The 11,642-nt window shown below is 57.9% G+C and overlaps 1 protein-coding gene across 4 annotated transcripts; it reads left to right on the top strand.

Moving 5' to 3' along the window:
- Positions 1-4,450: 4,450 nt before the first annotated feature.
- Kmt5c (lysine methyltransferase 5C) lies at positions 4,451-10,370 on the top strand. Of its 4 annotated transcripts, none has more exons than XM_023707943.1 (9): positions 4,451-4,759; positions 6,194-6,424; positions 6,573-6,738; positions 6,923-7,032; positions 7,198-7,361; positions 7,538-7,557; positions 8,844-8,980; positions 9,078-9,265; positions 9,353-10,370. In XM_023707943.1, the coding sequence occupies exons 2-9, from the start codon at positions 6,315-6,317 to the stop codon at positions 9,856-9,858; spliced, it is 1,401 nt and encodes a 466-aa protein (XP_023563711.1). In that variant the 5' UTR covers positions 4,451-4,759; positions 6,194-6,314; the 3' UTR covers positions 9,859-10,370. The 4 variants fall into 4 exon arrangements, with proteins under 4 accessions (XP_023563711.1, XP_004647760.1, XP_023563709.1 ...); XM_004647703.2 differs by lacking the exon at positions 4,451-4,759 and adding an exon at positions 4,801-4,885; XM_023707941.1 differs by lacking the exon at positions 4,451-4,759 and adding an exon at positions 4,962-5,619.
- Positions 10,371-11,642: the final 1,272 nt, after the last annotated feature.

Here is an 11,642-nt window from a genome sequence, read left to right as displayed (position 1 = left end):
CCACTGAGCCATCTCCCTGGCCCCTTTCTTTCTTTTAAAGAGGAAAAAAAGGGCCAGGGATGTAGCTCAGTGGCACAGAGCCTGCCTGGCAAACATGAGGTTCTGAGTTTATTTCAGAGAGAGAGAGAGAGAGAGAGAGAGAGAGAGAGAGAGAGAGAGAGAGAATAAAACAGATTTTCAAAACAAGTTAGTGCTGGGCGGGGGAGATGGCTCAGTAGAATAGGTGCTTCCTTGGCAAGCACAAGGGCCTGAGTTCAATCCCCAAAAACAACAACAACAACAACAAAAAACAAGTTAATGGGTTGGGGATATAGCTCAGTGGCATAAGCGCCTGCCTGGCAAGCACAAAGTCCTGAGTTTGATGACTGGTACCAAAAATTTTTAAAAAGCCATTCCAAAGAGCTATCCAAAACTTGTGTGGCTATCTCATAACTTCTTTTTCAAACAGGTTGAAAAAGAAACATAAATAAATTCAGCAACCAGTGTAGAAATCTAAATCCAGCACATATAAAACAGGAATAAAAGCCTGCAAAAACAGTGTCTCAGCCAAGAACCCTAAATATGAAGACGCCTTGATCTTCCCGTGCACTCAGTTTAAATGTATCTTTTTGTTTTGTTTTGTTTTCATTTTTTATTTATGTATGTGGTGCAGGGTCTCACTATGCAGCTTGGACTCCTAGTGAGCCCCCTGTTTTCAGCATCCCCAGTGCTGAGAGGTGTGCGTCACCACATTGACCAGGACTGGGTCCCCAGCTCAGCAGTCCCGGGGCATGGGGCTGGCCGGGCATGGGGTGTCAGGGATCCAACCCAGTCCCTGCGTTTGCCTATGCAGGTGAGCTAAGTCAGCTGGCCCTTATCATTGCTTAAAAAAAAAAAAAAAAAAAAAAGACAATAGGCCGGGGAGATAGCTCAGTAGAATAAGCGCTTGCCTGGCAAGCTCAAGGTCCTGAGTTCAATCCCCATACAAAGCCAAGATATTTGAAAGATAAGGCATAAGCAAGCAAAAGATGAAGTCCTGGCAAGCAAAAGATGCACATTCTTGATTACCTAGACAAGTCACAATGCCGAAGCTCACTGAAATATTGCAGACATCATGAAATGAAACCTAACTCTTAACTCCTGAAGATTCCAGTGGGATCTCCAAAATGATATGGAAGAAATAGAGCCCCTACCCTGCTAGGTTCCAGACATGCCAAATTTGTGTCCCTGAAAGCCATGAATGCATTTCTAGATACAAGCAAGATTAAGAGGAGAGAAGGCTTATTGAGCAATAGCTCCTGAAAGATACAGGGTCTCAGAAGCGGTTTGTTACACAGGCCATTTCTCCAGGAATGTTTTGTGGAGCAAGATCAGGAGGTGGGCGCAACGTGGGTCAGGCTGTAATGAGGCAACACGAGCGCAAGCGCAGCCGCCGCCGAGCTGACGCTGAGCTAAGAGGAAAGCAGGCGCGCAGCAAGGCTGCCTGGAAGGGACAGAGGCCTTTGGGAAGGGATGGGGCCAGGCGCTGTGGTTGCCCACTGGGGTGGCTGATGCTTATCTGGATTTACAGGACGAGGTGGTGCTAATTATGTTATAATTTCAAGTTATTGTTTATCCGTGGGGGAGGCGCGCAGGTCAGGCTGTTACATCTGTATGCTGGGGCTTGGCCTTCAGATGGGCCCGCAGCCACAGTTCTGATGTGTGCTCGGCCCCTGCACTTGTACGCCTCAGGGCTCGTCCCTGTTGACTGCTGTTAGTTTCCAGCTAATTTAGTTGCATATACTAGCAGGCCCTGTGCTGGTAATGCTCCACCATCACCATCTTGAAATTCTTTCTTTCCTTTGGTTTTATTTTTGTTTTGGTTTGGTTTGGTTTGGCTGTTTGCAGTACCAGGGATTGAACTCAGGGCCTTGTGCTTACCAGGCAGGCGTTTATTACTGCTGAGCTATCTCTCTGGCCCCCAATTCTGGCTCTCAGTGTGAATATGTCCAGGCTGGCCTTGAACTCACTATGTAGTCCAGACTGGCCCTGAACTCATCTTGATCCTCCTGCCTCAGCTTCCAAGTGCTGCGCTTGCAGGTGTGCATCAGCGTGCCCAGCTCCAGGAATTTTGGGGCCAGAAGCTTTGCATTGGCTTGGGGCTCGGTGCTTCCCGCTGGTGAAGCGTGGGAAGATCTCAAGCAGGGGCCACAGAGGGAATGTTTGAGCCAAGGCCTGGAGGAGGCGGGTGGACAGGGGCCTCCCAGATAGGTGTCTGTGTGCAGCCTGCTGTGCCCAGAGAACAGGGCCAGGGCGCAGCTTAGCAGGGGTGCTGGCGAGATGTCACAGCTGAGTCACGGGAGACATGAGGCAACAGCCCAGCCCAACTGCCATAATGAGGCTTAGGGAGCCACTGTGAGAAAGTGAGATTTTAATCTAGATAGGCATGACTTCCCCAGCGGTGACGCAGGCAGGTCTCAACAAACACTCCCCATCCCACATAGTTTCTGTGGGCAGGAATTTGGGAGGCGCTTAGCTATGCGAGCCTGGTTGGGGCCGGCTGTGGTGGCACACGCCTGTAATCCCAGCATTTGGGCACCTGACGCAGGAGCATCACTGGGAATTCAAGATCAGCCTATGCTACTGAGACCATCCTGGGCTACCAAGTGAGCGCAAGGCCAGCCTGGGCTGCAGAGGGAGAACTTGGCTCAAAAAACTAAAAGAATTAAAAAATAAATAAATAAAAGCAATAACACAACACAGACGAAAATCACCATTGTAAGTGACCACTTAAAGCACACCACACTAGCACTAAGTAGGTGCACTGTATGAGCCTGGTCCACAACTTGGTTGTCCCAAAAGGGCTGCTTCATTGCTGATGCCATTGGGACCTTTCCGTTTGTCACTGTTCAGCACTGTGGCTGGGATTCTTGTGCTTAAACCAACCTTCCCTCTATGTGAGCAGACCCCCTCCTTTTTTTGGGGGGCTACTGGGGATCGAATTCAGGATGCAGGCACTTAGGCTGGCATGGGGCACCCAGGGTTCTGGGGCCAGCACGGCATGCGGTACCAGGAATTGAACCTGGGTCCCTGTGCTTGCCAGCCAGGCACTTACACTGCTGAGCTATCTCCCCAGCCCTCTTCCCTCTATGTGAAAGTCCATGGATATTCACCCCCAAGTAGAAGGGAGAGATTTTTTTTTTTCCTTTTTCCTACTGGGGATTGAATCCAGCCCAAATACGGAACTAACACCAATTTACGTCAGCTGATAAGTGAATACACAACATGTGGTACATGGATGCAAAAGGACATTACTCAGTTCTATGAGGTCTTTCCTCCTTGGTCGTCAGCATTGAATGCTGGACTTTGCACTGAGCTACATCACCAGCCCTCTTTTTTATCTTTAATGATATCTTTTTTGACAAGGGTTCTTCCTAAGCAGGCTGCCCAGGCTGGGCTTGCAGCTTTCAAGCCTCCTGTCTCAGCCTCCCAGAGTGCTGGGGCCACAGGGCACAACTGTACTACCAGGCCCCACCAACAGGGCTGTCCGTTTAAGCGTCAGCCAGGCTGCTGTGACTTTTCACCCACTGAGCTCTTCCTGAGTCCTGCAGGCCCTGCTGCCTGGGTAAAGCTGAGAACCCTGTCTCCAGGCAGAGGTCTGTCGCCCTGTCACCTCACCTAAGTCTTCCTCTGCCAGCACGAGATCTGGCTGCAGTGATGGCCCCGGACATGTCACCCTGGGCTGGAGGGATCTTAGACCTCAGTGGAGAATAAAGAGGTGACCATGGGAGCCATGGGGTGGTCTTTGCTTTGTTTGAAGCCCAGAGAGGGCCAGCCGCTGCCTCAAGGTCACAGAGCAGCGCGGGACGGCTAGCCCTCTCCCCATTGGCTGGTCGCCAACTGTCGCATGCATTTCAGCTAAGCCCTTGTGGTGCTTTGGGCTTCAGCGCACCGGTTATAGAGCTGGGATGAAAATAAAAACAAAGACGGCCTGCCCTGAGAGTGGAAAGTGTTGGGTTGGATCTAACGATGACGAGTCGCTAATGACGTTCGCCTCTAGGATGGAGGCAGGGAAGTGACCCTAAGTGGGAGGGGGCTGGCAGCGGGCCTTTCTCTCCTGTTTCCCACCCACCAGGGTATAGGACAACAAAGCCCCGGAGTCCTTGCGAATACCTATTTCCAAAATGAACCGCCATAATGGTAGGAGGAGGAAAGGAGAACCCTTTGTAGCGAGGCAGGGCTGTTAATAAAGTTTGTTGCCTTGGCAACCCAGGCCGCCAGGGCAAGCAGCAGGGAGGCGCGCACGCCCACCCCACCCGCCTACCGCCCGCTGGCCTGGGGTCGCTCCCCTCGGTGACGGAAAAAATAAGGCGGTCGCAACTCCATAGTGACGGACAAGAGGCTTAGCTAATAGGAAGACGGACCGTTTCAAGGCCAGCCAGTCATCTACGAATTCTGGACCTGGGCGGACCCGCCCTCTCCCACTTGGACCTAGATAACCCGACCCAAACCGCGTTCATACAGAGAGATGGCGCTTTCGTCCAATGAGAGCGTAGACGTCTGGCCTGCACAGGGGGCAGCGGGACAGTCCCCATGGCAGCGGCTGAAGGACACCTGTGCGAGCCAATGACAGCGGCCCACAGCGCTTTGTTCGCAGCGTGGGCGTGACGGGGTTTTGTAAGGGCACAGAAAACCTGAGGAGGGCGGGAAGAGTGAAACTTGTCCAATAGGAGTGGGGAAAACTTCATAGCAACGGAAGAATGGCGGCGAGTTTGGCCAATAGAAGCTCGCAGCAGCGGTGGTGAGGCGGGGCCCGCGGGGGCCGAAAGGAGGTGCGACGATTCTGTCCCGCGAGAGCTAGAAGAGGCTGTGGGAGGTGTTGGCGGCGGCAGCGCGGGCGCCTGAGGAGGAGGAGGAGGAGAAGCGGGTGAGGGGCGGCGCGGGGCCGATCTTTGAGCCCCCTTTCGGCCCCCGCCCCGCGCCGCCTGGGCTCCCAGTCGCCCCCGCCCCTGCTGTTCCCGCCCCCGGGCCTGGGACGCCCCTGGCACCCACCCTCGCTCCTCCCTCGGGCCAGCCCTGCGCCCCAGGACCTCTGCTGACCCCTTTCGCAGTGCCCAGGCCTCTCCCGCACCCCAGCCCCTCCCCCAAACCGCGAGACCCTCTCCGGCCCTTCTCAACGACCAGGCCTCTCCTGCACCCCAGGGCCTCTCTCCCAGCCCTCTCCAAAACCCGTTTTCTCCCTGCACCGGAGCCCCTCGGCCTCTCTGTTCCCCCACGCCCTCCCTGCCCTCGCCCACTCTCCTGGCACCTCCTTCCTGCCCACCGCTCTCCGGTACCCCAGCTTTGCTCTGCTTCTTTCCCCGACCTCAGGCCTTCCTCCAGGTTTTCTGTCCCGAGGTCCTGGGTCTCCAGGACTTGCTCCCAGGCCCTACCCTAGACCCCAGGCCCTCGGCTCTCCTTGCCCCGGCCCTGTGGTGCCAGCCGTGTTCTGCCCTCACCCATAGTCCCCGGCCTCAGTGCTTGCGCCCCATGGCACCCCCTCTCCATTTGCCGCCAGCCTTCTGTCTCCTCCAGACCCCTCTCCCAGCGATGTAGCCTCTCCTGATGCCTCTGCCGCTCCCCCACCTTGCCGGGCCCCATCCACCCCTCTGCGGGGCACAGGTGGGCCTGGAGCGCCATGGTATGGGTACCGCACAGACCCTCCCCCGTGTTAGGTTGTATTTGGTCTCATTTTCTTCTTAACTGCTTTATTTTCTTCCTTTCCTCCTTTTTCTTTCCCATTTCACCGGGTCTACCTCTCCATGCTGTCCCTCTCCTCTTACCTTACCCACTTTTGTGCTCCCTCTGGACTCCTTGGAGAGGGAGCAGGTGTCGGGTCTCTCCCTGCTGGGCCTCTTCCGCACCTCCTGCAGGCTGCATCGCAAGCCTCCTGGCCATTCCCTGGGGCTGCTGGGTAGGAGGGGCGGGAGCACTGGTTTCCCTGAGCGAGACTGAGCTCTCCTGCATGTCCCACCGCGCTAAGCCTTAGAGTTGCCTCTAACTGCCAGAAAATTAGCTTCCCGCCGGAGGGCCGACCCGCATGCGCTCTCGTGATGAGGTCTTCAGGCTGTGCAGGGGTGAAGGAGGTGCTCCCTGACACGGGCCAGGCCGTGTGGGCTCTGCCTGCTGTCAGGAGTATCTGGTAACCTCCCTGCACAGCCCTGGAAACTTAGATTGCCCACGTTCCGCTCTACAGATGTGCAGGCTACAGGGCCCACCTGAGTGCCACCCAGCTTCTGGGAGCCTCCCAGCCTGTGCCCAGCTGTGCCTCCAGGCTGCCTGCTGTCTGTCAGAGACAGCATGGTCCACAGAACAGCATGGGGCCCGACAGAGTGACAGCCCGAGAGCTGTGTGAGAACGACGACCTGGCCACCAGCCTGGTCCTCGACCCCTACCTCGGCTTCCGCACTCATAAGATGAACATCAGGTGAGTAGTCCAGGGGCCAAGGCGATGGGCTCCACCCCTGGAACCTCTCCCCTGGTACCCGACCCCTCAGCCCAGCCTCCCTGCAGCTCCAGGTAGGGCTTGGCAGGGTCCAGAAGGCCCTGGGACCCAGGTGTGCCCTCTCTCTCAGCCCAGTGCCCACCCTGCGGCGACAACAGCACCTGCGCTCGGCGCTGGAGGCCTTCCTAAGGCAGCGGGACCTGGAGGCTGCATACCGGGCCCTGACACTGGGAGGCTGGATGACTCACTACTTCCAGAGCCGGGCCCCGAGGCAGGAGGCCGCCCTCAAGACCCATGTAAGGGACACCTTCCTGCACATGCTCCAATCCCTAACTCTATCCCTGGGGACCCAAAAACAGTAGAGAAGGGACCTGTGTCTATGTCAGAGGAGAACATAGGCCCTGAGAGGGGCTTGAGTCTTAGAGAAGGGATGCCCTGCCGCCAGCGCTGCCCTTGCCTCACCCCAGCTGTCACCCACAGGTGTTTCGCTACCTCCGTGCCTTCCTGCCTGAAAGTGGCTTCACAATCCTGCCCTGTACCCGCTACTCCATGGAGACCAACGGGGCCAAGATTGTGTCCACCCGTGCTTGGTAAAGGGGCTGTGAAGGAGGGGAGCTGCCCTGTGGCAGGGGTGGGGTACAGAAACAGGGTCCTGGAGGGCTTAGGGGGACAGGCACCGTGTCACATGGATGGCCCCTGGAATTGAGCCCTGGAGGCAGCATTCACCGCCTGGGCTGTGGGCCCTGGCCTGGCAGGAAGAAGAACGAGAAGCTGGAGCTGCTGGTGGGCTGCATCGCGGAGCTGCGGGAGGCTGACGAGGACCTGCTGCGGGCCGGTGAGAACGACTTCAGCATCATGTACTCCACCCGCAAGCGCAGTGCACAGCTGTGGCTCGGCCCTGCTGCCTTCATCAACCATGGTGAGGCCGCAGGGCAAGGGTAGGGGGCTCTCCCGGGCCCCATCCCCTGTTCTCCTCCCGCCCCCTGCCTCTGCCCCTGCCCCTGCCCCTGTCCCCACTCCCCAGCCCCTGACCCTGAAGTACTCACTGGGTCCTCTGTGCTCACTGCCTCTCTTCTCTCCCACCACTGGCTACAGACTGCAGACCGAACTGCAAGGTGAGACCTGTGGGCTCCACAGAGTGGGCAGCAAGGGATCTGGGCAGAAGGGACATCTGGGACAATGAAGAGCAGTTTCCAGCCCTGCAGCCCCTGGCCACTTAGAGCCTGGGACAGGCCCTGGAACCCAGAGTGCTGTCTCAAGCAGTCTGGGTGTAACCAGGGACAGAGTGGCAGCTGGCGACTCCCCCAAGCTTGGCCTCAACCAGATAGCTATGACAGTAGGTATAGGGGAGCAGCCAGGGAGCCCAGGAGGTGTAGTGCAGACCCTGTCGACACTCTCGGTGGGGACTGGGGAAGGGGAACAGCTGGCACAGAACACCAGCAAGGGGCCTTTCCTGCCCTGGGTCTCAGTAGGCACCTTGTGAGGTGTGGTAGGGGGCTCTGGAGGGAGACGGCCTGAGCCCCGGCTGCAGGCCGAGAACCAGGCTTAAGAATGCTGGCCAGTGAGACTTCGTCCTAGGTCCGGGTGAGGTCAGGCTGCCAGGGCCTGGTTTCCTGTGTCAGGGTCCCAGAGTGAGTGAAGCGCAGCTTCTGCCTGGCCTCGTCATGTCATGCATAGATACTGGGTAAGATGGTGGAGACAGCAGCACACAGGGCCAAGAGGAAGAGCTGGCACGCTGAGGGCCGAGAGAGCAAGATCTTCCTAGCTGTTGAAGGAAAGCTGGAGCATGAGAAAGTGTTCAGGTCGGACACATCTCTCCAGAGGTCCAGGCTATGGCAGGCCAGGGTGCCCAAGGGCAGTGTGGTCAGGGAGCTACGGAGCCTCCTGCCAGGGGGCATGGGAGGGTTATTAGGCAGCACTGCAGCTGGAGCACAGGACTGGCAGGAAGGGAGAGCCAGGGCTCAGGCAGCCCCCAGAGGTGGCGTGGGATGGAGCTTGAGGCAATGAAAGGCCGCCTTTAGGTGGGGCTGAGTGAAACAAAAGGTAAGGCTTCAGGTGCTGGTCAGTTGGCCAGGGAAGGGCAGGTGGCTCAGGGCAGGGTGCAGGGTGAGCAGCTCTGGGTGTGTATGTGGGGGGGTAGGCCTTGGTCCCACCACAGAGCCAGAAGAAAGTGTAGGAGGGAGCAGTTCTTGGTGCGGCCCCACTGGCTGCTGGAAGGGAAGGGGCCTCCGCACCCAGGAGGCAGGGGCACTGGCCAGAGGGTGTACAGAGTGCCGGCCCTGGCCAGTGTGGCCACTTCCGGTTGGTGCTTCTCAGGGGCACGTGGGGACTGGGGTGACGGGCCAGGTGGGGGTCAGAGGAGCCCTGGCTCAGGCGTGGTGCTGAGTGGGCCCGGCCCCAGTTTGTGCCTGCAGACGGAAATGCAGCCTGCGTGAAGGCGCTGCGAGACATCGAGCCGGGGGATGAGGTGACATGCTTCTACGGCGATGGCTTCTTCGGTGAGGAGAATGAGCACTGTGAATGCTACACCTGTGAGAGGTGGGCACAGCCGGCCGTGGGCTGGGGAGGGCAGGCCAGCAGCCCTAGAGTGTGGTGGCCCCAGCCCTGCTCTGCCCCTGTCCCCTCCCACCCTTAGGAAGGGCCAAGGAGCTTTCCGCCTGCAGCAGCCCGGGGAGCCCGAGCTGCCACCACAGCCCACTGACAAGTACTTGTTCCGGGAGACCAAGCGGCGTTTGCAGCGGGCCCAGGATGGCAGCTGCCAGAGCCTAGTAGGCCCACGGGCCTGTAACCACTTGTCCCCCCTGCGCTGGGACCCGTTCTGCGGTGAGCACAGCCCCGGGGACCCTCCCTCCCCCTCTGCTCTCTGGAGGAAGCCCACCTGTGACACCTCCCTCTCCTCCTCCTCCACAGCTGTCTGCCAGCCCCTGCGCCTGCCTGCCTGCACCTCTCCTTTGGACAGCTTGCCGCTCTGGCTCCAGTGGCTGCCCCAGGCCCAGCCCCGAGTGCGTCCCAGGAAGCGCCGACGCCCCCGGCCCCAGCAGGCCCGGGTGCCCCCTGCCATCCGTGAGGCTCAGGTCTCCCTGCACCGCTGGGGAGGCTGCAGCCCACACTGCCGCTTGCAGGGGGAAGCCCTGGTGGCCCTGGGGCTGCCCCACTGCGCCCGCTGGGCCCCGCAGCAGGACTGGCACTGGGCACGCCAGTATGGGCTGCCTTCCGTGGTACGTGTGGACCTTAGCCGCCTGGCCCCAGCCCCACCAGCCACCCCTTCCCCCGCCAGCACCCCAGGCCCCAGCCCCTCTCCAGCCCCTATTCCCAAGCAGGCCCTTGCCTTTGCCTCCTTCTCTCCACCCCGGCGCCTGCGGCTCGTGGTGAGCCATGGCTCCATCGCCCTGGATGTCAACAGTGAGGTGTTGTGATGGGCAGTGGGCTGCGCGAGGAAGAGTTGCCCTCCCATCCCCAGGGGTCTGACCCCCACTCTGTGACTGCTTCCCCTGAGCCACTCTCCCCAGCAGGAAGCTCTGGCCTTTGCTGCCCTTGCTGCCCCTCCCCCACCTCAGGACTACGGGAGCCCCTCTTCCCTCCTCCACTCTTCCCAGGGAGCAAAGCCATAAGAGAGTGGGGCCACCCCATGGCATCTCCCCAGAAGCCAGGCCTCTAGGAGGTGGAACCAGGGGTTGGTCCTCCAGGTTGGGGAATGGGTTTGCTCTGCCCTGCAGCTGTCCAGGGTGGGGGACAGTGGGTGGGGAGTGTCAGGGGCTCGTCCCCTCACTGCCCAGAGGTCTCAGGGAGGCTGGGTGCGACCTCATTTTTCTATGGTGCTATCCCTGGTGCTACTAGGGTGTGGGGGGTTCCCTCCCCTCGCCACACCAGAGTGGGGTATGTTGAGGGATTAAAACCACTTGAACTTATTTTATTAAAACCTTGTTATAAGGAGCAACCTTGGGCCTCTGTTCTGGTTCGTGTGTTGGGGGCTGGCAGTGTGGAGGACAGCCACCACCGTGTTGGGGAGGTGGCAACACATGCCTGAGCCCCAAGGGTTTCTGGGAGGATGAAGGGCAGCGGCAGGACACGAGACAGGAGCATCTCAAGCAATCTAATGATTTAGGAGGACTGTCTCAAAAAAAATAAAAAGGACTGGAGATATGGCCCGGCGCAGAGGCCCTGGTCAGTGGGTGGGAGGTGCCTGCTCCGATGTGAGCCTGGCTTTGCAGGATGAAGGAAGTGCTTGACCAAAGGCAGGTGAGCACCCACAGCTCCGACTCCCGCCCAGCAGCACACAGGCAGACCCTTTCTGACCGCTCGGCTTCACCGAGGTTGCCTGTATGTGTCCAGAGGCTTTGACGTGGTCACCCTGGAGCAGGGAGGGTAAGGCCTCTGGGCCTGGCAGGGAGCCAGCCCACCGGAGGGCAGAGGTGGCATTGTGACAGGCAGGTGCACATGGCCAGTGTGCCCCTCAGTGCTAGGCACAGAAACGAGGGTAAGGGAGAGCTAGGAGCCAGTAACTTTTTACTTTAAAATTCATTGCATGGGGCCAGGCAAATAGCGGATTAAAGCATGTGCAAGCAGGTGTAGGGGCCAGGGAATCCCCTGGGCCTGCCATGCTGCCCTGCCCCTGGGGCACGCTGAGATGGCAATTGAGGCCAGGCGTGGTGGCACACACCTGTAATCCCAGCTCTTGGGAGGCTATAAACAGGAGAATCACTACAAGTCAGGTCTAATCCTTTTTTTGTTTGTTTGTTTTTTGGTTTTGGTTTTGGTTTTTGTGGTACAGGGGATTGAACTTTCAGGACCCTGCACTTGCCAGGCAAGCACGTATTCTACTGAGCTGTCTCCCTGGCCCAAGTTAGATCTAGTAGTGAGATCCTGTAGACCCTTCCCGAAAATACTAAAAATAAAAATAAAATAAAATTTATTGTATATGCTGGCTGGCTGATAGCTGCCCTTTCCTTCCCTGTATAGTGAGAAAATTCCTCTTACAATGCCATTTCTACAAAGCCTTGTTTGGTTTTCTTTCCCATATTAAAAATGGAGGGTTGGCTTCCTTTCGGCCGGAACCGCCATCTTCCAGTAATTTGCCAAAATGGCTAATACAAAGGGCCAGAGGAGGGGAACCCGGTATATGTTTTCCAGGCCTTTTAGAAAACATGGGGTTGTTCCTTTGGCTACATACATGCGAATCTACAAAAAGGGTGATATTGTA

This window comes from Octodon degus, unplaced genomic scaffold, assembly GCF_000260255.1.
Source record: "Octodon degus isolate 3935 unplaced genomic scaffold, OctDeg1.0 scaffold00320, whole genome shotgun sequence".
Classification (NCBI taxonomy): domain Eukaryota; kingdom Metazoa; phylum Chordata; class Mammalia; order Rodentia; family Octodontidae; genus Octodon; species Octodon degus.
Note: the sequence above shows the minus strand (reverse complement) of the source record. Positions and strands in the feature narration are given on the sequence as shown.